The sequence below is a fragment of the Fundulus heteroclitus genome, chromosome 20 (genome assembly GCF_011125445.2).
Source record: "Fundulus heteroclitus isolate FHET01 chromosome 20, MU-UCD_Fhet_4.1, whole genome shotgun sequence".
Classification (NCBI taxonomy): Eukaryota; Metazoa; Chordata; class Actinopteri; order Cyprinodontiformes; family Fundulidae; genus Fundulus; species Fundulus heteroclitus.
The window spans coordinates 32,787,851-32,811,035 of NC_046380.1; the positions used below are offsets into that span (position 1 = coordinate 32,787,851).

The following is a 23,185-nucleotide window of genomic DNA, read 5'->3' on the forward strand; positions in this document are numbered from 1 at the left end:
AGCTATTCAAGCAAATTGGACAAAAAGATCAGAAAGAGGAAACAACCTCAATAATAATTAAATTGTGACATGGTGAAGTCAGACAAATATGTTGTTTTTTTTATCTGGTGCTTGTGTGTAACTCCATACAAGCGCCAGTGCAATTGGTAGCACTGTTGCCTTGCAGCAAGAAAGTCCCGGGTTTGAATACTAGGCCTGGCATTTATCTGCAGAGAGTTTGCATGTTTTCCACGTGCATACGCAGGTTCTTACCAGGTACCTCTGGCTTCCTTCCACAGTCTAACACATCACTGTTAGGTTAACCGGTTTCTCTAAATTGCCTTTAGGTGGTGAGTGTGTACCTGGTTGTTTCTCCTGTGAGTCTCTGTTCTGCCCTGTGATGGACCGGTGGTCTGTCCAAGGTGTACTCTGCCTCTCCCTGCATGCCTAGGTGGGTATAGATGATGGATGGATGGTGCATGTCTGTCTTGGGCAACTGCTCATATCAAAAACCGACATTTACGCCAATGTTATGTTTATGTCAACTTCAGAGCTGAACACTGCAAAGAGACATGTTTTTTTTTTTTTTTTTTGTAAGCCCACAGGTTTGTCTATTTGAAAATCAATATGTACTTTGTGTTATGTATGTTGTGCGCCATCATATGGTCCCCTCATTGTTGCAATGCATGCTGCTGCTGCATATGCTTACACTACTCGTATGGTCTTACACATAACATTTCTTTACATATTGAATGTATTTTTGGTTTGCCACTACATTCCTGATAAATGACAAATACATATAATTATAATGTATCTCTTTTGTCTTATGTGCTTACTTGGAGCCTTGGAACAAAACTTCGCTCAAATGTGCATTGTGAATGTGCAGTTAGATGACGATAGAGTCTGTCTGAGTCTAATAAAACAACAGCTTCAAGGAGATACTCTTACAATGTGCTTATCTCTGCATGACAGCCTTTTATTAGACAAATTATGACACACTTCACCATTGAAAAGGACAGTAAGTACATTCAGATCAGGTCATCTTCACAGTACAAAGATGTGTAAGAGGTGACATGACATCCAGTTGTTTTATCCGATTGGTCTCAGGTAAGTTGGGGTAATTTTTTTGGTGTGTGATAGCTGAAGAAGTTTTGGCCTCTATGTGAAATGAAAGATCTTAGAAAAGAAGTATAATAATGATAGTAAAGTTTTAAAATGATTTCTGTTTTAAGATGTGGATTAGAGATTTAAGTACAAACAGGCTGCCTTTATGGATCCCTAACATCAGATCATGTGCTTTTGCCTGTCTATCAAATCAAAAAGCCTGTGGCAGCTCAGCTCAGATCAAAGTGTCCACAAGTGCTGAGCACCTGTGCTAAAAAGGAGTCACCTAGGAGGTTGGTGTGGCGAAACACTTCAATAATGCATTTTGGCATCATGTAACTTAAACTCTACAGGACACATTCCTTGCATGTCTCAAATCTCTTTGCTCACCAGGCTGTAAGGCGCTGAAATGACTGCATTGAACTGTTTTAGTCACACTGTCTGTAAGGCTGCCCTCAGTTTTCACGCTCAATGGAAAGGTGGGCACTGGGTACACTTCATGGTTAATTAAGAGGCAGAGAGTCTCCTTCATGAATCCTCAGACATTAAAGACGCCGGTGCGTCTATAATATAAAGTAAAGCCTTTGAGTTAGCAACAGTTTCTGCAACACTGAACCTTTGAACAAAGGAACAAAGACTTTAATTGTCAAGTAAATAAACACTTACACGTCACTTTTTTTTTTTTTTAGAACAGGACAACAACATCACGTTTTATATATGATGTAAAGCCATAGCAGGGAGGGGTCTTGTGTATGGGAAGGTCATCAGACCCCACCACTACCCAGGATTGGTGCTCAGTAGCTCAGCGACCCTCAATCTTGTGTCCCACCCCCATGGAGAGGGGTTTCTGGGCAAATGAATGATGATGGAATTATCAGAGCCGGCCCAAGGGATGAAATACTGTGACTTAGGTGAACCCCCACCACCCCACGGAGGGCTGGGGGTTCACAATAACACTTAGGACCATGGGACAAGTTGACAGATATGGATGTTGTAAAAAGAAATGTACATTGCCTTGCTTTTCTGCAAAAGTACTTCTTAAACCTTTTTGCATTTTATCACATCAAAACCACCCTCTTCAATGTTATTCATTGGGATTTTATGTGACAGGCCTGTGTTAGAATTGCTTTGAATTATTTTTATAAATTGACATCTAAAATATATAGATGTGAGGATTTGTTTTCAGCTTCAAATCTGACTAACAGTTCTGCGCTTGACACATCCTCCCACCTGAGCCGCGGATCTCCGTTGCTGCTCCAAAGTTTCCGTGGTCCCTTTGGACGATTCTCTGATTAATGCTCTCCTCACCCAGCCTGTAAAGGTAGGTTAGGCGTCAGACATCATTACAGTCCAATTTTACCCTCGTTCCTACTTAACAAAATGTGTCTAGCGCTGTCAAACCAATTTGACTTTTTTAGTTTTGTAAATATGTCATATATAGACTTTGTTGGATTATGACTGGAAGAAATGTCCTTCATTGAGTTGAAAAAGGTCCTATTGAGTTGTTTTGATTAGGTAGCACCAATTAAAAAAAATAAGGACATAGTTTTCAGTCAGATTACATATTAAAATTAAACAGACTTATCTAAAAAGGTGTCCTTTGTTGCAGTAATCTCATTCTGTTGTGAAACCTATGCGCAGACACAGCATAAAACAAACAGAGGAACATTGTCCTTGCACTTAAAAAACGCTGCTAATTTCTGTTAATTTTTTGGTAAAACCTGTTTAGAACCACTTTTGGGTGGCTAAAGAACCAAATCACAGGTTGAAAATTGCTTTTTTTTAAGTGAACCACCATGTATTTGTGGGTTTTTGGTTGTGCCATATACTTTTTTCAATTTTCAGAATGCAACAGTGCACTCTGATATGTTCAAAGCATAGCATATTGTTTAACTCTTACCCTGCTTTAAACTTCCACACAATTTTATACCATATGATGATCAAAGTATTGTTGATAGACAGGCATAGACAGGCATATTGTACACTAATGTTCACTAACAATCATCTGTGGCTTTCACAGAAAGCCTGGATTTATACTGAGATAAAATTACGAATAACTTGGCCCTTTTTGTTACAAATGTAGGGACTTTTGAATTATTATTAATATTATTATTATATTTTTTTGCATCTGAATTACATTTTTGTGTTGGTCAGTCACATAAAATACAAATGAAACACATTTCTGTCTCTAATGTGACAAAATGTTAAGAAAAAAATAGTTCAGGACTGGTTAGTGGTTTTGCAAGGCACTGAAATTGTGACCATATTGGCAGAACACAACTTGTCCCTCAATACGTTTAACATTAAATGCAATAGTGACAGATCACGCCCTGTGGAAATACCAATTGGTTTTTTGTTGTTTTTTTTTTTTTTCCTAAATTAAATACGAACATGACAGCAGTTTGAAGGTTCATACATTAGTGTTCCCATAAAGTTAGTCCTGTTCCAGATGCTCTTGGACCAGCTGTGATCAATCAGCCTCCTGGTAAAAGCATTACTTATTCAATTTGTTTGTTTGTTTGTCTGCTCTGGATGACTGTTTAATTGTAAAACAAATTGTAATAAATCCAGAATGAAATAATGATTGAATGTGGACAACATAAAATAGACATGTGGTGCTTTTGTTGTTGTTGGACTTGGAGTTCAATCAGAAGTGGGCTTTAGACTGGCAACCTGTCCAGGGTGTACCCCGCCGCTATATATATATATATATATATATATATATATATATATATATATATATATATATATATATATATATATATATATATATATATATATATATATATATGATGATGACGATGATGATATCAAATTCTGCCCAGGGCTCTGTAAAACTTGGGGCCGGCTCTGAGAATCATCACTACATCCCGTGACGCACCGTGTGGAGTCAGTGTAATCCGTTTGGGGTGAACGGTGACAACCTGTCCAGACTGATGTCCGCCTCGCAGTCCTCCAGGTCGCAAACGGAGTCCGTGGCATTGTCGTTGTTGTGAGAAAACTGTGAAATCCTGTCGAAGGTCTCTTCGTGCTCCATACATTCGACCACGTTGGGTATCATGTTGACGTAGGCGTTCGCGATCTCCTTGTGGATGATCGTGTCCTGGTTATAGGAGACCAGTTCGTTGCTGATGTTCACAGTCTCCACGGGTGTGCTCGAGCAGAAGTAGCGACAGCCCAAGAGGCTGGCGAATGCCTTCCTGAACTCGTTGTTGAAGGCGTAGATGATGGGGTTGAGGGAGGAGTTGGCCCAGCCAAACCACACGAAGACGTCAAAGGTCGTCTCGCTGACGCACGGCAGGCCCGCTTCCCGGTCCGCAGCCGGCCGGTTACAAAACGGTACCATGCAGTTTAATATGAAAAAGGGCAACCAACAGCACACGAACACGCCCATGATCACTGAAAGAGTTTTAAACACTTTGGTTTCCCGTTTAATTGAAGTTTTCAGCGTGTTGTGATGTTGGCACTCTATCCTGTTGCTCCTGCAGCTTTGCGCGTGTTCCGCCGCTCTCTCCAGGGACGCTATCCTTCTGATCTGGATCTGAGCAATCCGATATATCCTGGTGTATGTTACAATCATGATCGCCACGGGAATATAGAAACTTATGAGCGACGAGGAGATCGCGTATTCTCTGCTCAGACTGGAGTCGCAGTTTTCCTCCAGTTGCCGATTTGTGGAGTTGCGCGCTCCGGCCAAACTGTCAGCGGTGGCTTTGTGCCAGTTCAACTGGACCGGTATGAATGAAATGAGTACAGACAGCGTCCAGGTGACGCTTATCATAACAAAGGCGACTCGCTGGGTCATTTTCCTCTCGTAGCGAAAGGGGCTGGAGATGGCCCAGTACCTATCCACGCTAATGATGCAGAGGTTGAGAATGGATGCTGTGGAGCACATGATGTCAAAGGCGACCCAGACGTTGCAAAAAGTGCCAAATGGCCAGTACCCTGCCACCTCTGCCACAGCTTTCCATGGCATCACCAGCACGGCCACGAATAAATCCGACAGAGCCAAGGACACTATGAAGATGTTGGTGACTTTGGTCCGCAGGTGTCGAAAGCGCAGCACCGCGGAGCACACCAAGATGTTCCCCAACAAAGTCCACAGGATGAGCAGGGACAGGAGGCAGCCCGTCACCGTGCGCACCACCATATCCTTCCTCCCGTCGTTCGTCGCCTCCGTTTCAGTGCTGTTCCACATGATCTCTCCGAGGGGCGCCGGCACGGAATCGATCCCCTGCACGGCAGAGAGATACTTGGCCGGGTTCTCCATTTCTCCCTCTTCAGGTAAAACTGCAGTCCGTTTGTCCGTGTGAGCGGGCGGGCTCAGCTTTCAGCCAGTTGCCGAACTGTCCTCGATAACCCGCTGGACAGCCACCTTGAGGCGCAGCGCAAAGCGGAGAGGAAGAAAGAGCAGTGAGCTTTAGAATTAAACCAAACGACGTACCATGCACGCTCAGGAATCCAAACGAAGCAAGCAGCGGAGAAAGCATATTGAAAGCCCAGGCAGTCCGGTCGTGTGACCAGGCTGCCCCTGTGGATTCTGAGCACGGTGTGGATGAGAAGGGAGTCCCTACAGCTTCCCTCTCTATCTATCTAACTCTCTCCCTCTCACTGTTGCTCACACACACACACACACACACACACACACACACACACACAAACACACACACACACACACACACACACACACACACAGAGAGAGAGAGAGAGAGAGAGAGAGAGAGAGGCGCGCGCGCGCTATTACGCACTATTACACCTTCTTTGTGCATGATATTAACGCACCACTGCGCACTGGGGAAACCAACAATTGGTCTATTTAGGATACTCCAAAATGCGTGTTAAAAAGCTCCAAAATAAAATAAAAAAGTTTTCATCCAAACCTCCATGTTCTATTCCTACTGTGTGTTTAACATCATGAATTACGAATTCATGATTCGGCAATGACCAAAAATATTGTTTTTGGAAAAGCATCAAGGCAGCCTGGCCGGTTCTACACTGGGGTGAGAGGGGGCATTGCCCCCCGCTCCCACCCCGTCCCCGTCCCCCATTCCCACGCCCAAACAAGTTCCTCTGCCCCTCAATCAAATCTGCCAAAAAAGCAGCTTTGAGAATTTGAGATTATCATTAGGGTTACGTTGATTTGATGTCTTTCTTATTTTTCTTATTTATTCATTATTTAAAATTATTTTTTGTTTCCTATTGTGGAAAAGCCACCTTAGTGTGGTCAGGGGGTTTGTGTGCCTCAGTGATCCTAAAAGCCATACCAGCAGAAGTTTTGGCTTCAGATGGAACACCCAAGCTGAGCAGATATTGGGGTAGAGGTCTAACTAAAGTGCAAACCGTCTCTTGGATGTTGGACACAGCTTACTCTATCTCCACGAAGAAAACACAAATCACCAACTACGTAAATTTGTTGAAGCATAATGTGATTGCATAATGACATCCCCTTAATATCTCTGCCTGCCCCCTCATATCTCTGTGTGTGTGTGTGTGTGTGAGAGAGAGAGAGAGAGAGAGAGAGAGAGAGAGAGAGAGAGAGAGAGAGAGAGAGAGAGAGAGAGAGAGAGAGAGAAATTCTCTTTGGGTACTCCAACTTCCTCCCACTGTCCAAATTCAATGAGTGTTAGATTTAATGTATATGTGTGGATAGTTTGTCCTATGTGTCACTGTGTGTTGCCCTTTGGATAGACTGTCCAGGGTAGGGGTTCCCAAAGTGGGGGCTTGGATCCCCCGGGTGGTCGCAAGACCCCTATTGGGGGTCCTGAGATAATTTGTTTCTGATGTGCTAAAAATATTTAGTATCTCCTATTAGTGAAACTGATACAAAAGTACAACTTTACAAGCTGTTCAACATTCCTCATTTTAACGCAGAGGAAATGCACTTTTTGTAAGAGTTCTTAAAAAATGCTACAAATGTTATGACCTTATTCTCATAACTCCCAAAAAAAAAACTCCAAAAAAAAATTTTTTAAATTAAAAACAAACAAACACGAAGAGTATGAAATGCAACCAATTTGCCACATGAACTGCAGGAGTCGTTGTTACAACAACTATTTAAAATCTAAAAAATAAATAAATAAAAATAAAGATTTAAAACATTCACTGTTAGAAGGATTTCCATTGTCAGTTTCTCAAGATAGAGCAGAAGGATTTCAACGAAACCAGTTCTGACAGTTTCAGTTCAGATTGGAGAGCTTTCCAAGCAGAGGGAGCAGGAAAACTGAAAGCTTTCTTACCACTTTCAGTTTGAATACGAGAAGCGAGAAAAAAAAATCACCTATAATGTGTTGCTACTTACATCCTCAAAGTTCAATGCACTTTACTGGGATTGTATGTGATTGAACGGCACAAAGTAGCACATAGTTGTAGTGGGAGGTATATGATGTACAGTTAGATATTTTTTTACATGATAATAATGATTCAAATCAATCTAGAAACGTGGCAGCAACTTATTATTCTGACACCCATACATAATGACAGTGCAAGCAATTGTCTTCAGAGGCCACTAAGTACTAAGCAGAATCATCTTGTGTCATGTCACTGGAGTAAAATTCTGTGTCTTATGTGAAGACATCAGATGTTTGTTAGAGAACATTAGTAAGCATAAAACCTCATGAGGACAAAGGAACATACTAAACAGGACAAAGTTGTGGAGATGTTTAAAGAAGGGTTAGATTGTAAAAAAGCTTTAAACTTGTCGCAAAACCCTCTTCAAACTCATCCTCTGAAAATGGAAAGCGCATGGCACTACTGCAAACCATCCAAGATACAAACATTCATTTAAAACATGTGATAGAATGGTCCAGTCAAAGTCCAGACCCTGATCTAGAGGACAACCTGTGGCAAAACCTGGAAAAGAAAGTTACCACATACACTTCATCCAATGTCACTAAACTGTAACTAATTGCCAAAAACAGTTGAGCTAAAATTTAAGTCTCTGGATGTCCAAAGCTGGCAGAGACAGACTTACAGCTGAATACGAAGCAAAGGCTGATTTTGTAAAGCATTGACTCAACGGAGTTGAAGACAAAGGGATTTAACACCTTTTTATATTTTGTAAAGATAAAAAAAATAAACCCACATATGCCTATTTTTATTGACCAAATGTGTTCAAATGTGTGGAATAGGCGCTGTACTATCTGATTGACATACAGTTTACCAAGCCAAAAAGAAAAAAGAAAAAAAAAGAAGAAAAAAATAGATAGATAGAGAGAGAGAGAGAGAGAGAGAGAGAGAGAGAGAGAGAAAGAGAGAACTGTCCATAGTGCTGAAACACTGATCATCTGTAGCAAAGCAGATCATGATGTAGTTTGGGAGCGTAAAGACCTGAGTAACAGGTCATCAACTACTTTTATCTAAAGAACAGAACAATAAACGTTCTTAAACATTTAAGTGTCTCAATTTTTAACACAATACGTGATTTTTTTCTATTATTATGTGTTGTAATTTTTACATTTCAGTGTGCTTGAACATATTTCTGGGACTGTTGCTGATCAAAAGTGCTTGTTTCTCCCATCTAATAATCCCCGACTAGAGGTCAAAGCTCACCCACTTCAGGGACTTTTCAGAACGAGTGAGTCACTCTCACACTCATCGGGCATGTAAAGCGAGGAGCTCCGCGTTGCCGTGTGTTATAGCGCAGCAGCAGCAGCTTCCGCCTTTGAAACGTCACGGTTATTTTTAGACGTGTCTGCGTGCCTGTCAAATCGTTCAGACACTACGCTGGAATAATCCCCTTGACACCCGGTTCCAAATTCTCTGGAGTAGCCTGACCCATAATCTGTAGGATCAGCCCGCCTCAGGAGGCATGACGGTGTCCCACACAGCATTTAGGACACCTCTTCACTTACAAACGTCACAAAGCATTATGTACAAATCTAAATTTCTTGTGGGTCAACCGTTGTTTTTTATTGCTAATGTTGAAGTGGACTCATTTATTGTGTATATAATAAAAAACAAAGTCAGAAATACCAGAATTAAAAAAAATCCACATAAAAACAGAAACAGGCGTTTTAAGCTTTCTTTTTGCCCTTTAGATGTTGTTTATAATTGATTTGGGAGAAAGCCGTTTGTTTGTGATTCTATCTGTTCCCTTTGTTTATTAGAAGCTTTTTGTAAATGCACACACACAATAAATAAAAGGGGAGAGTCTGCTTGAAACATGTCTGGCTCCATCCAGTGGTGTAAATGGATGCTGCACCTGGTGTCCAACATCTCGGTTCCTTACAAGATAACACATAATTGTGATGGAGAAGTAATCTCACCATGCAATAAGATCTGGACCTTTACAGGGCTAATCTAACACATTAGTATGCTCTGATGTAAACCTGTCTGTTTTAGCTCAGTCTGTATGTTCAGGATCATTTTCCTGTTGGACGGGGGCCATCGACTCAGGACCTTTGCAGTCTCTGGTAGGATTTCTTCAAGGATCACTGTTTTTAGCACCATTCACCTCACCTTCGACTCTTCCGAACTTCCTTTTACCTGCTGAAGAGAAGCATTAGCCACAGCATGATGCTGCCACCATCATGTTTCAATGTGGGGATAGTGTGCTCAGTGTTACATGAAGTTTTAGTTTCTGCCACACAACATTTTGCACGTAGAGGCAGGAAAGCTCAGTTTTGTTCTCATCTGCACAGAGCATTCTCCTCCCTATATTTTACCATGAGCCTTTTGGCAGGCTCTCAGATTAGGGCTTTTTCTTGCGTGGCCAGTCGGCATAGAAGGATGGTGATGTGTTGGTAGCTTTGCAGTTGTTTCGTACTCTTTCCATTTTCAGATGATGGAGTAAACATCTCTGTGAAACGTCCAAAGATTGGAGTATTATTTAATAACCTACCCTGCTTTAAACATTTCCAGATCTTTCGCTTTCACCTGTCTGCTGTGTTCTTTGGTGTTTCATGATGATGATTTAGCAATGTTCTTTAAAAACAAAAACTTCTGAGGCATTTACAGAAGATCTGAAATCAAACCTAAATTATATTACACACAAGTGGGCTATATTTAGTTCCGAAACAAATTGGTTGTGTTCTTTTATTTAGGGGTGTGACTGAGAATTGGGCTAAACAAAAACGAGCACCCTATTTTGGAATTTTACCAGGGGTAAAATGATAACACAAGCATCATTTCCCTTCATAATTATGACATTCATGTTCGTGGTTGTAAAGTGACACGTGGAAACTTTCAACATGGGGCATTAATACTTTGTAAGGCACTACATATAACAAAACATAAGAAATGTTTACGCCTAAAGTTTGAAAAAGAGATAGCTTTTAATTATAATAGGCACAGAATATTTGTACACGTAATTTTTTTGTAAGCACAATTTAATCAAATATGCACAAAATTATATCACAGTAGATCAAAGATTTTTGATTAGAGTAGCAGTAGATACCCCCAAAAAAGATTGTTTCCCACAACTTGGCACATAGAGAACCCAGAGAGAGGATAGCACCAGGTTGAGAACATAACTGGACACCTGAATAAAACTTTCGGCAAATTTCATTAAAAACATGTCTTTAGTGCAATTTTTTTGTCCAAGGCTGTGATTGTTTTTATTGCATTTCCATCAAGGGTAACCCTCCATCTCTGGTGATTCATTATGGCAGTAACAATATTATTCTCTAGTATGAAATTAAAGAAGTGCCCGACCTGATGCAAGATAACATTATAAATGTTATCTGGGTCACAATGGGAAACTTTTTAAAAATATGTCTTTCCATCCGCTCAAACGATCAGAGCGGACAATGGCTCTGATCATTGGCTAAGAGACAAAAGAGCTACTACTGAGAACTAAAGTACAACTAACAACAAAATATAAAAATATAGTGATGAGATTGTAATTAAGGACTTGCAGTTCTACTATGCATTCTTTTCTGCTATATAAAAACTTTAAGGATGGATAAGTGAGAACTTTTTCCACGTACATTATAAACAGTGGCTACACTGTTAACTTTTAGGTATTGTGATTCAGTCAATAAGGTATATTTAGTCACGATTATGAGAATATATAATGTGCATTTCAGGTGAATCATTCAGTTCTACATTCAAAATGATACCCCAGTTAAAACAGTCAGGAGAACCTGATACAAAGTACAAAATGGTCCCTCTAAAATTAACAAAGTGTCTATGTTCTCCCCATAAACATGTATAAAGAAGCTTTCTGTTATTTTTCAAGGAGCACAGGCTATATGGTTCGTCTCTCCAAAGTTTAGTTTGTCTCAGTGGTTTTCCTTCAGGTCTGCCGCAGATGTGACCCTGATGGCCTCCTGAACAGTTGACCTGTGCTGTGATGCAACCGCGGGAGTTTGTGCTGTCATGGGTTCCTTTGCATCTTGTCAGCACCATTCACCAACTCTTCGGTCAGACTCGGCGGAACACCTCGAACAGGGAAGCCACAGAGTGCATGCGGTAGAAAAGGTTCAGAGGAATGGCAAAATTGAGAATTGTGGTCCATGTGGTGAAGCCGAACGTCTCTTCTTCCAACCCGTTGTCGTACTGTGGCCTGCAGCCAAAGGCGGGAAGGATCCACAGCTGAAAGAGGAAAAGATGATTTTAAAGAAAAACATTTGCGTCTCTGTCACTGGGATGATAAAATACACTCACTATTTATGGAATTATATTTCCACATTTTGTTATCAGACCTACACATTTCAGTATATATCATGGTGAATTCATGTGATGGACAAACTCAAAGTATTATATTATTAGGAAGTAGAAGAAAATGATAGATCATTTTAAAAGTTTAAAATGTGGTATGAATAGATGTATTAATTCCCCTTTGCCCTGATACTCCTAAACAGAAGCCACTGCAACCCCAGCACTGGACCAAGACCAAGGAACACAGCAAACAGCCAAGGTAGAAATTTGGGGACAGATTTAGGGTATGAATAAATATCCCAAGCTTTGAACATTTCACAGAGCACAGTGCAACCCTTCACCTGAAAGTGAAAAGAGAGTGGCATAACTGAATATCCACAAAGAGTTTGCCATCTGCCTGCACTAACAAACTGAGCTAACAGGAGTATTAATCAGAGCAGCCGCCACAAGGCCCATGGTAAGGCTTGGGAAACTGCAGAGATCAAAAGCTCAGGTGGGACAATTATATCAACAGGACAACTATTAGTTCTGCTCTTGGAAACACTGGTAGTAGGAAAGGCACTGTAGAAAGAAGGCCACAAGAAAGCTATATGTAGGAAACAGGAAACATGTGCAAGAAGAGCCTGTGGCCAGATGAGACCAAAATGAGCCTTTATGTCCTACTTGCAAAGTGGTGTGTGTGAGAAAACCAGCATTGCACACCAGCCCAAACAGCATGGTAGTGGCACCATCATGCTGTGGGGATATCTTTCTTCAGCAAAGGGAGGGTAGTTGGACAGAGCTGATGGAAAGACAGATGGAGCTAGACACAGGGAGATCTTGCAGTCACAATAGACTTGACAATGAGGCTGAGGTTCACGTTCACGCAGAACAAAAACCTAAACGTACAGCCATAGATCCAAATGAATGGTTAGATCAAAGCAGGAGGACCAAGTTAGAGCACAGATTGATAATGTTTGTCACAATATTAGTTGCTGTTGCTGTTCATGGATGCTTTCTATCCAGTCTACATGGGTTTGATCTTTTTTTGCGGAAAAGAACGAATGAACATCTTCTAGTTGTGGAAAGATGGTAAAGAGAGTCCCCAAAGCAACAGAAGCTGTAATTGTTAAACAACCTTTCACTGCAATGCATGTACTTTGGGGACACAATACAAATGCCCTGTCACACAATCAAAATCTATATTTTTTAAGCTATAAAAAATTAAAAAAGTGAAATCAGTGTATCATTTTTGATCCACTTCACATATAAATATATATATATATAGAAATGCACTGAGGTTTGTGGCTGTACCATAACAAAATGTAAAACTAAGTAGATAGAAGAAACTATATTTTGCAAATGCTTGTTTAAAAAAAATACATGCTATTCAAGTAGTGACTCTGCTGTGTGGTTACATGCCCATGATGTTTTGTGTAAATTTAGGGTTTTACAGTTTCCAAAGCTGTTTTAAAAATAAAATGTATGAGACTGAACCAAAACTGGAAACAGCAACATCTATACAACGCTTCTTTAAAGTGAGGGAGACTTCAGCAATGGTATCAAGGTGTTACTCTATTGTATCTGTTATACTATGTCCGATGGTTGTGCTATTCTTTTTACATCTCTCTTTGCAGGTGATGAAGCAGACTGAAGACGTTTTATCATTCTCTCCCTTTTATCTCCTCTTTCTTTCACCTTTTCTACTTCTTTTTCTTGTTTTTTCCCTTCCTCTTCTACTTTCCCATTGCAGTGTCCATATAATTTGAAATACTCCCCGCATGAATTATAATAAAACTATTTACATGAATAAATCAAGCGGAGCACTATGGCGAAAGCCGTACAGCTCCACTTGTGAAAGTAAACTCTGTTGGGTTCTTTTTGGCATTAAGACAACAATTCTTGATGCCACATTGCCAGACAGGACACTTTTAAAAAAGAATAAGAAGAAGAATTGAGGGAGACTGTCACAAAAGCTCTTTGCATCAGGGATTAAGCGTGTCAGAAGATGGATGGATGGATGGATGGATGGATGGATGGATGGATGGATGGATGGATGGATGGATGGATGGATGGATGGATGGATGGATGGATGGATGGATGGATGGATGGATGGATGGATGGATGGATGGATGGATGGATGGATGGAAGAGTGACTTGATTCATGTTAGAGGCAATATTTGATTCAAATAGAAATTGTGTTCAGAACTACAATTTGCACAGTTGTTTGAGTGACCTTCCAATCTGTCGTTTGAATTTGAGTCACGTGCTTGTAACCGTAATGTTATAAAATAAAACCTACCGAAATATTGCACAATAACAGCATAATAGAAAGGTTCTTCAGGACCAGCCTCTTCATATTGTGGGGTTCCACAGCCTCAGTGTGCACAGGCAGCGGCACATCCGACTGCTTCCGCTGACATCCGTACACCTGTCCGTTCTCCTCCTGCTCGTTCTCCATGGAACTGCAGCCCCCGCCTGGAGACTCATATGCCTGGTTGATGATCCCGTTAAAGGGGGGCAGAGACGAAGTCACTGAGAACACTTCTGGAGCAGCGGGCAACTCTGGGTCCGCCCTCTCTACGCTCTCCTGCTGGCGATACAGGGACTCGATAATGAAGAGGTTCTGGATGTACTTCTCCAGAACAATTAAGAGGGAGTAGATCAGGTTCGTCCAGCGGTGAGGAGGGTCGTCGTGGCTGCTAAATACTGACACAATGCTGCACCAGGACATGAACCAGGAACTCAGAGAGGACCCAAACAGCAGCTCTGTGTCCAGCTTTCTCGAAGGGTTCTTTGATGCGTCAAGCGGCATGTGGTCGGCTCGGTATATGAGCAAACCTATAGCGCCGGCAGAACACATGGCCGCCAGCATGACGATGCCATAAATGTAGAACATAGAAATGGCTGACTGGCGTACGTCCACGGAGCCCTCTAAACGTGTAATGTAGAGCACCAGCACGCCAATGGTGCCGCCCAATGCGAGGAGACCAAGGATGGGGCCCAGGCTCAATCCCCGCGTCTTGGTGACCAGGCTTTTTTTGTTGGACACATCAATGGTGCGTCCGATGTTCTTCCACATGACGAAAAGCAGCGCGGAGACAAAGATGTGGTACTCGATGTTGAACGGGAAGAGATACGTGAAGCTTTGGGAGAACACGGAGCATGTGCTGGTTGTGCAGTTGCAAGGCGACTCTGGCTCTCCTGGAAAACAGGTAAAACAGGAACGGGTTACAAAGGCGTGAGAGACAATTCATGAGTAACGCAACAAAAATCCAGTCGTTATGTCAACGTTATTAAAACAACAGTTATTAATTCCCCCATAGAGACATGATGTTGACAGAAACAATAAGAAACCAGAAGGCTTAAAATATGTGTCAGGATTCCTTTCAAAGCTTAAAGTACTGTGAGTAAAGTGGAGGGCTGGAAACACCTGTAATGACGCCAACAATCGCATAATGTAAAGTCTAAAACAAAAGAGACTGATAAATAAGAATGTGGCAATGTGGATACAGGTCAAAGAGTAATGTAGCATCTAACATAAAACTGCAATATTACTCTGATGGTATAAAAGACAGAAACATACGTGGACAGAATTCTGGTTTGATTAACACAGACACAAAGACGGGCCTGTGAAAGCAACCGTCATGTCATGAACCTTGGAAACATAAATAACGTAAATATTCTCTTTGTGCCTTCGCAAAGAGTTCAAAGAGCCAAATAATGATTAAATAATAAGAAAATCTTGAACATTTTATTTTTTTGTTAAGGGCATTTTTTGTTGCCCAGCTTTTAACATACAGTGACATGTAGAGTAATTAGTTGTGTACTTGTGTCCGTTTTCTTTTCTTTTAAGGCATCTTTTAAGTCTCTACTCATTCACTCCACACAGTCTTTTTGTAAATTTTACTTTTACTTTAATTTACAAATAAAGTTTTCTTTTTAAAACGGAACATAAATCTGTATATTATCCATCAGGTTATGTAAAATCCTCTTAGTTCATCAAAAAGGCAACTTACGGTCACCTTGCTATCTATTTTTTTATTTTTTTATTTTGAACATAATCGTTATTGAAACATTCTAAACATAAAGAAAAGTTAATAAAAAAGGTATAGCTCACCTGAATGTGCATTATGTTTCAGTGGTACTATAATTAATTGGAATAATCTCAGCTAAATTCAGATGGGATAATATTCTATATAATTCTAATATGTAATATTCTATATAACGGATATGAATCGGACCAGTTTGTAAAACTTGACATGACATGTATTGTAATTTGTTGGTTTATGGATCCAGTCCAATTGCAACTCAATGTAATAATGAGTCATATTCCACAGAAAGGAAATAAATCACTGTAGTCACCAGATAATTACAGAGCTGCAGCTCTGGGTAATTTAATATGCGAAATTACACAATGAAAAAATGTGAAACGCTTGACATGTGAGAATATGTCAAGCGTCATCTTCATTTTTTGACATACATTTTGGTTTTAAGAGAGATCTATCTGCAACATGCTGTACATTTGTATGAAAAAAACATATAGCCATTTATAATCTTAACCATACCCATGTTTACTTTTTAACTAATTAAAGCCTGTAGGGATTTAGTTAGTTAAATACATGTTGGGATTTCAGTGGAAGGAAATGAATCATCTTTTGCTGAGAATTTTAAATTTAAACAGTAGTTTTCTTTGCGGTACATTTGCTGCTCTTTTATGTGCTAATTACATTCCCCATTTGCACCATGTCATGTGAAAATAGTGAGATGTGTGCTACTGCTTAACTGTGCTGCTGATTACTGTAAATTTAATATACTTTACAGTTTTTTTAATATCAAGAGGATTAGGAGTTGTAGTTAATAATGCTCTCATAACTGTTTATGCAACATTTACCTCTTATAATCTAGAAAATAAGGGAAAGGTATCAAAGAGCTTTGGCACCGCTACACTGCAAACCTTTGCTGTTTAAATTGTTCCAATGAAAATTCTTTATTTGAACATTTTTGTTGGTATTTCTTTATGTGTTCCAACTTAAGACAACTGTAATATGAACCACATTGGTGACTTAACTGTTCTTTTTTTTCCCACAACAGCTACCATTAATGTTTCATTTGCATGTCAAATTTTTTTAATTAATTGATAACTGCCGAACTGGCAGCAAGGGTTAGAAATCTGTGCTAAATACTAGTAAAAAGCAATTAAAGTTGGGTTACAGAGAAAAGGGACGTTTGAATTTACCTAAGATATTTGGGATGATTATCTAATTGATATTGGAGTAAATATGTGAAATATCTGCTTTTTTATGAATTAAACTAATTGTTATAGCTTTAAACATATTTCCCTTCATGTGGGGGCCCCCAGGCCAGCAGGAATTCCTTAGCGGTTACAAATTTTGCCTAAATCAGACAGGCTCCGAGAATTGTGCTCGGATTTCCTTTTAACATTAAAGATGAAAAAAGATCACCATTTCACTGTAATTATTTTGCATAAATGAATAGAAGGAAAATTCTGTTAACCAATAATCCGGTCTAACCAGACAAATCACTGTATCGTTTGTTTTATGAAAGCCATTCATAGTCCGTATGATTTCTGCAGGCTTTAACTTGCCAACAGCTCCCATCACTGTTTAAGTACATTTGATTACAACATAAAAAACACACACATGCATCAGAAGTTGCATTAGCTCTGCCTCTAGAAACAAGATAAAGCCTGTTTAATTACTAAAGCATTCGAATTAATACCCTTAAAAAGTCTTACATGGTACATGATGAGTTAAATGGGGCAAATACTGTATGTATTTTTTAATTTAGGGTTTAAAGCTAAAAAAAAAACTGATAAAATTAGATATTTATGTAACTGTGTGTGGTTGCATTTTAAGGCAGCACCTCAAAAATGCCATTTCGTAGTTTCCTTATGTGAAATAATGGAAAAATCTAAAGATCTTCCGTTTTGTGAGACATGTCCCGTGGTCTGATGAAACAACATTTAAAGTGTTTGGCCATAATGAGCATCATTACATTTAGTGGGGAAAAAGGGGGAAGCTTGCAGGCCTGAGAAAATCATCCCAACTGTGAAGTACAGAGGCAGCAGTATTATGTTGTGTGGATGTTACCCTGCAAGAAAAGCAGGTGCACTTCACAAAATAGACGCCGTCTTGAGCAAGGATGATGATGTGGAAAAAAACGTCAAAGCAACATTTCAAGAGATTTGCCAGTAAGTTTAAGCTTGGGCACCAATGGACAATGACCCTAATCATGATGCCAGATTATTGACAAAGTGGTAAATGGTAAATGGCCTGCACTTATGTAGCGCTTTATCAAGTCCATAGGACTCCGAAGTGTTTCAAACTACATTCGGTCATTCATCCGTACACGCACACATTCACACGCTGACGGTGGTGGCTTAAAGTCAACAAAGTCAGTGTTTTGGAGTGATCATCAAAAAGCCAGAAAGTTTGTCAGAGAGCTAAAAGGCTTGTGCGGCCTACAAATCTGTTTGGTCAAGAGGAATGGATCACTTTTTTTTGTGTGGCAAGAAACTCAAAATATTTGACCCAAGTTAAAATTTGAATTGAAATGCCACTAAATTCTTCGGAAACATATATATATAGTCGTCTGACTTTATGACAATTTTTATATTATTCATTTATTTATTCATTTACTGTACTTTTGCTTTCCATGAATTATTTTCAGCGTTGTAATTTAACTTGCCCAAGGAATTGGACTCATTCTAAAATATGCTATTAAATGTTTTTGTTACTCCCCATACAATCAAAGTTTCATCTGTACTGTTTTTTGTTAGTTTTTTTAAATTACTTTTCAGTGTTCAGTCATAGCGGGTAACATTTTTTACGGATTTGAAATTTAGCCCGTTATCTGAACACACCTGCAGCTGAATGTATGGTTTATGCTCACCCACCGCCTGTAAAGCCCACTGCGGTTATTGGTTGCCCCCAGGGGCACACCTTAACAAAACCCTACCGTGTGCCCCCACCTACCGCCCCACAGCCCACGAGGGGCCACCGCCGTAGAGCTGCACCTTTTAATTAAAAGGGGAACAGTCAGGGTGCAGCCACCCTCACAGCCAGCCGGATATGAGGAGGAGCAACTGAACCCCCCAACCCCAGGCTTAGATGTATCAGTTACTGTAATTGCAGCACCCTTGGGACTAAGCAGCCTTGGGATAAAGACGTCTAGGGTCAAGCTGGGGGTTGCCAAGGAGGGCAGTGGTGGCTGAAGTGTGCAGAAAGGGCCAGGAAGGGGGGGGGGGAGGGGGGAGACACACGACCAGCAAATCTGTGTCTCGCTGTGAAACTTAATAGAGAGTCGTTCGACACAAACAAGACCTACTGGGAGGCTAAGCTTCCCTCCCTTCCCCTTTCAGACCCTCTTTCAGGTCTCTTTCATCCATTGATGCGAGCTCTCAAGTGGACAAGTGGACTTTTCTTCTGAGGTACAAGGCAGCAATCGACCCATTGGCCCTTACCTTGGGTGAAATTTTCTAATTCCAGGGTGGAGCCTCTTCTGAAGTGATTTTCCATGAAGTGCTCGGTCTCTGACATCACGCTGTTACACCACAGCAGGAGGTTGGTGAAGACTGCGTGAATGACACCGAACCTGAGGAGACAGTGATGAGGTGGTCATCTAACTGCCTGCGGACAGATTTGCTGGTTTTACGCTGCAACGTTGAGGTATTCTGTTTACGTTCAATATTTAACAGTAAAGGAGAACAAATACATTTTAGCTACATTGCCTAGTCATAAGTGGCAAAAGAAATATGGCGTGCATTTGCATTCTTTTGATATGTGACAGTGAAATAACACAAAACACCATGTTTTAAATACCTTTCAAATGTCTCAAAGCTCTTGATCACATCCTTGATGTGGAACCAAATGAAATGTACCTAAAAAGTCCAAAAACAACAACAGTAACCACAGCTTGAAATGCTTATTAAAAAAACGAATTCAAAACATGTTCTGAGAGTTTCATCATGTGGCACAAATGCTACTGTTATATGTACCAAACCGATACTAATCTTTGGTTGAGTGTTAAAGTCTCTTTACCACACAGATTTGCTTTGCCATATGAGGTTACACTTAAATAACATGGAAAACGAGAGGATTATAGTGTTACTACAACAAAGGGCACATTATTCAGAGTTTCCTGGTGGCACACACATAATAAGGGCCCCAACTGGTAAAACGCTGATGAAAGCTTATCACTTCAATGAGATTAAAGTTGGTCTGTAAACTTACCTGTGCTATGGTGTGAGTTGCATGGATGACAGGATATACGGCGAGCACAGCTGACAGGCAGGACCGATATCCGACAAAGTATCCGATCTTCAAGGCATCCATGATCAATGAAAGCACAGCGAGAAGAGTTACGCCACCTACCAAGAAGAAGGAACAAATCCCACCAAGTTTATCATTTGCAGTGCCTTCCACCAGCTGTTGTACCCCTTGAACTTTCCAGCGTTTCTAACTGGAATTTGATTGGACACGACGTTGCACATATGAAGTGGATTTCTATTAATTTCTTTTTTTTTAATGAATCAAAGCGCGGCAAGAATTTGCATTCAGTCCACCACCACCCTCCCCAGTCAAGTCAATACTTTGCAGAGACACCTGTGGTTAACTTTTTAGCAGAAATTATTTTAAATTAAGTCTCTGACAGATTTTTACATCTAGAGACTGACATCTTTCCCCTATTCTTCTTTGCAGTATAGCTCAATCTCAATCAGATTATATGAAGAGCCCTTTTGAGTCTCACCGCTGATTCCTAATCAGATTTCGGACGAGACTTTGACTAGGCCTTTTAGAACACACAAATATACTTTGATCTGAACCATTTCCTTGTAGAATTGTCTATATTTTGAAGGTTGTTGTATTTCATTCATTTTCCCATCCTGTGACCAGCTTCCCCACAGTATGACGCAGCCAGAACCCTGTTTCACCATGTGGGATGGCGCGATCAAGGTTCTCAAAAATGTAGGATTTCTGGTCTAATCCGACCGCAGTACCTTCTTCCACGTGTCAGCTCCTGGGATTTAGTTTGAACGTAGGGGTCTCTAGGCTTTAAGATGCTGTTTGCTCACTAATATGCTTATGCTGAGATAAATTACACACAGGGGAATACGCACGCAAAATAGTGTACCAAGGCAGTTGTCCACTTCATGGTAACATTTCTTTCCAGTTAACACATAAAAAAGATGTTTTTCGGGTTAAATTGAGCTTTTGTTCTGGTAAACATTACACAATGGTTTGTTTTTATCCCAGACAAAAACATTTTTTATGTTAACTGGAAATGAAACATTAACATAACGTGGACAACCTTTTTTGGTCCTGTTTACCATTTATAAGCCATCTTCAGGTCACCTTGGATATTATCTAGGGATATTGCAGTAAAAGGGGCTGAATACATACGCAGGCCGCACTTTTCAGATTTTGGGTTGTAAACACTTTTGAAAACAGTTGTGCCCTGTTGGTCTGTCACATTAATCCCGAATTAAACACACCAGACAAACAGGGAAAAGATCCAATCGGTGTCAGTACCACTATTTTAAAATAAAATCATGTTTGTCGCCTTACGAGGCTAAAATTAAAAATATATTTGGATGTCCACAACTTCCTCAGCTACAGATCTTATAACTGCAAGTTTTTTTGTTTTTGTTTTTTAACGCACCCAACTTCGCCTCCTTTTCCGAGCTCACCTCGTATCCAGCAGGTAGTGGCATTGACGTCCCTCTCGGTTCGCGTGTTCCTCTGGCTGTGCCGCACCAGGATGTACCACATCATCCAGATCAGCTGCAGTATCATGAGCGCCGTGGTGAAGGACAGCAGGTCCTTCTCCTCGACGGAGGGGTCTCCGTGGTGCGCAATGGCCAGCATCAGCGCCACCCCGACCAGCAGCAGGTTGATCCCATACTGAGCGCTGAGCAGCTCCGCGTTCTTCCTCGGGTAGTCCCCGGACAGGCTGAGCTTTAGCTTGGCGAATACCTTCTTGTCCTGTATGGAGCTAGAGGAAGAGGAGGAAGAGGAGCTTTGGCAGTACTTGTTCAATGACATGATGTTCAGGCCGCCTGGCTCCACTGTTGGCGAGTTTAATGTGCAAAAGTTGGGTGCGCTATAAGTGCATCGGAGGGAGGCCAGGTGGGTCTCCGCAGGGCGCTGACTGACTCCGACGGATTCAAAGAGTGCCAAGCATGAACTCGATCTTCGAGGTCCGGCCCAGTAGTTACGCACAAGCTCCAGTGTCCAGCCCCGACGAGGATGGACTTGATAGATGCCAGTGTCACCCCGCGGGCCTTACCCCGAAACGCAAATATGTGCCCGTCCAATAAACCCTCTGAGTCACAACAAATGAGGGATTATATTACAGCCAGGTGATCCCAGCCGCCCGCCCTGTAAAAACGCCCATGTATTTCTAAGAAATTAGTTGATCTCCGTGTAACAGCCATCCCAAGGGTCCATTGTCTAAAAAGTATGAGCCAACGGCGCAGAGTAAACCCACACAACAGTAAATCAAATCTTCGCCCAGATCCTGCGTCTCAGTCCAACTGGCAGACACCTTTTCTCGGTAACTTTGCTGGCAGCCTTCCAGGAGTTAATCTGAAAGATAAGATGATAAATTCGTCCTATTTTTCCTGATGGTAGAGAATTCAGTCTGCAGACTGTTATAAAATCCTAAAGACTGAAAACTTGAAACGTATGTCGTCTAATTCACAATGGCTTGTTGCGCACAAGAGAAGGTCACGGAGAAGACCCAGACTGAGAGATGATTGAAGCGCAGGCAGTTTTTTTAGGGCTGTTGTCTCTGTGAGTAATTTGAATAACAACGGTGGGACTGCCCACAAAAACTGAGAGGTCGGATGGGCGATAGATGGGAATTGGATGTTTAATATAAGCAATAAATATAAGCAATAAATGGGAATCTCTTTTCACTCTGTAGAAGGTAAATAAAATTGAAGTGTAAAAGCTGGTGGGAGTTGTCAGAAAGGCGGACTTACCCTGTCCAGTTTTTTAAATTCAATTTCCTATTTATTGACAAATATAATAGACACAATTGTATTAATATGGTCTTAACAAACAGCAATGAAGAATACAAAGGAAACTTGGGCATATTGTTAAACCAGTAGTAAAAAAATACAGTAAAGTACAGAGGTAAATAAATACTAAAACCAATCGTAAAATCTACAAACTTGTAAAAATCAAAAGAGCATTAAGTTTACCCATCGTCGGAAATAACAAGACTTTATCGGGTTAAAAGGATTGGGATGGTAAAAAATAAAAATAAAACCATTAATTAGTTAACTATAGGTTAAAACTGAAAATAATTAAAATATTCAGTTTGAACATGTTAAAATGGTAGAAAATACGGTGTCTGAAAAGTGCCAATGACGAACTATTTTTGACAAGAGAACAAATATATGTGCTTTTCATGCTAAGAAAAAGTGAACAAAAAGAAAGATCAACATTTGAAATAAATCTTAAGGATGGGGTCATATTTTAAATCTACATAATTA

At 40.6% G+C, this 23,185-nt stretch overlaps 2 protein-coding genes and 1 long non-coding RNA gene across 3 annotated transcripts; 1 reads left to right on the plus strand and 2 right to left on the minus strand.

Moving 5' to 3' along the window:
* Positions 1-863: 863 nt before the first annotated feature.
* On the plus strand, positions 864-6,363 carry LOC118567232. The gene is made up of 3 exons (XR_004933552.1): positions 864-1,127; positions 3,518-3,520; positions 6,351-6,363. It is a non-coding gene; the product is annotated as an uncharacterized LOC118567232 (long non-coding RNA).
* On the minus strand, positions 3,875-5,681 carry drd5a (dopamine receptor D5a). The gene has a single exon (XM_012862133.3). It carries the CDS (start codon positions 5,351-5,353, stop codon positions 3,974-3,976), a length of 1,380 nt encoding a protein of 459 aa, XP_012717587.1. The 5' UTR covers positions 5,354-5,681; the 3' UTR covers positions 3,875-3,973.
* Positions 6,364-10,374: 4,011 nt separating the features above from the next.
* otop1 (otopetrin 1) lies at positions 10,375-21,959 on the minus strand. The gene is made up of 6 exons (XM_012862128.3): positions 21,374-21,959; positions 19,917-20,053; positions 19,506-19,564; positions 19,148-19,278; positions 13,964-14,865; positions 10,375-11,616 (listed from the first exon to the last, which is right to left on the minus strand). The coding sequence occupies exons 1-6, from the start codon at positions 21,726-21,728 to the stop codon at positions 11,446-11,448; spliced, it is 1,755 nt and encodes a 584-aa protein (XP_012717582.1). The 5' UTR covers positions 21,729-21,959; the 3' UTR covers positions 10,375-11,445.
* Between the last annotated feature and the right edge of the window lie 1,226 nt (positions 21,960-23,185).

Coding starts and splice junctions, on each gene's coding strand:
- drd5a (XM_012862133.3), bottom strand. CDS start 5,353: ATGGAGAACCCGGCCAAGTATCTCTCTGCCGTGCAGGGGATCGATTCC.
- otop1 (XM_012862128.3), bottom strand. CDS start 21,728: ATGTCATTGAACAAGTACTGCCAAAGCTCCTCTTCCTCCTCTTCCTCT. Junction 19,279..19,505: donor AGCTTTGAGACATTTGAAAG/GTATTTAAAACA, acceptor CTGTCTCCTCAG/GTTCGGTGTCATTCACGCAG. Junction 14,866..19,147: donor ATTAGAAAATTTCACCCAAG/GTAAGGGCCAAT, acceptor CCTGTTTTCCAG/GAGAGCCAGAGTCGCCTTGC.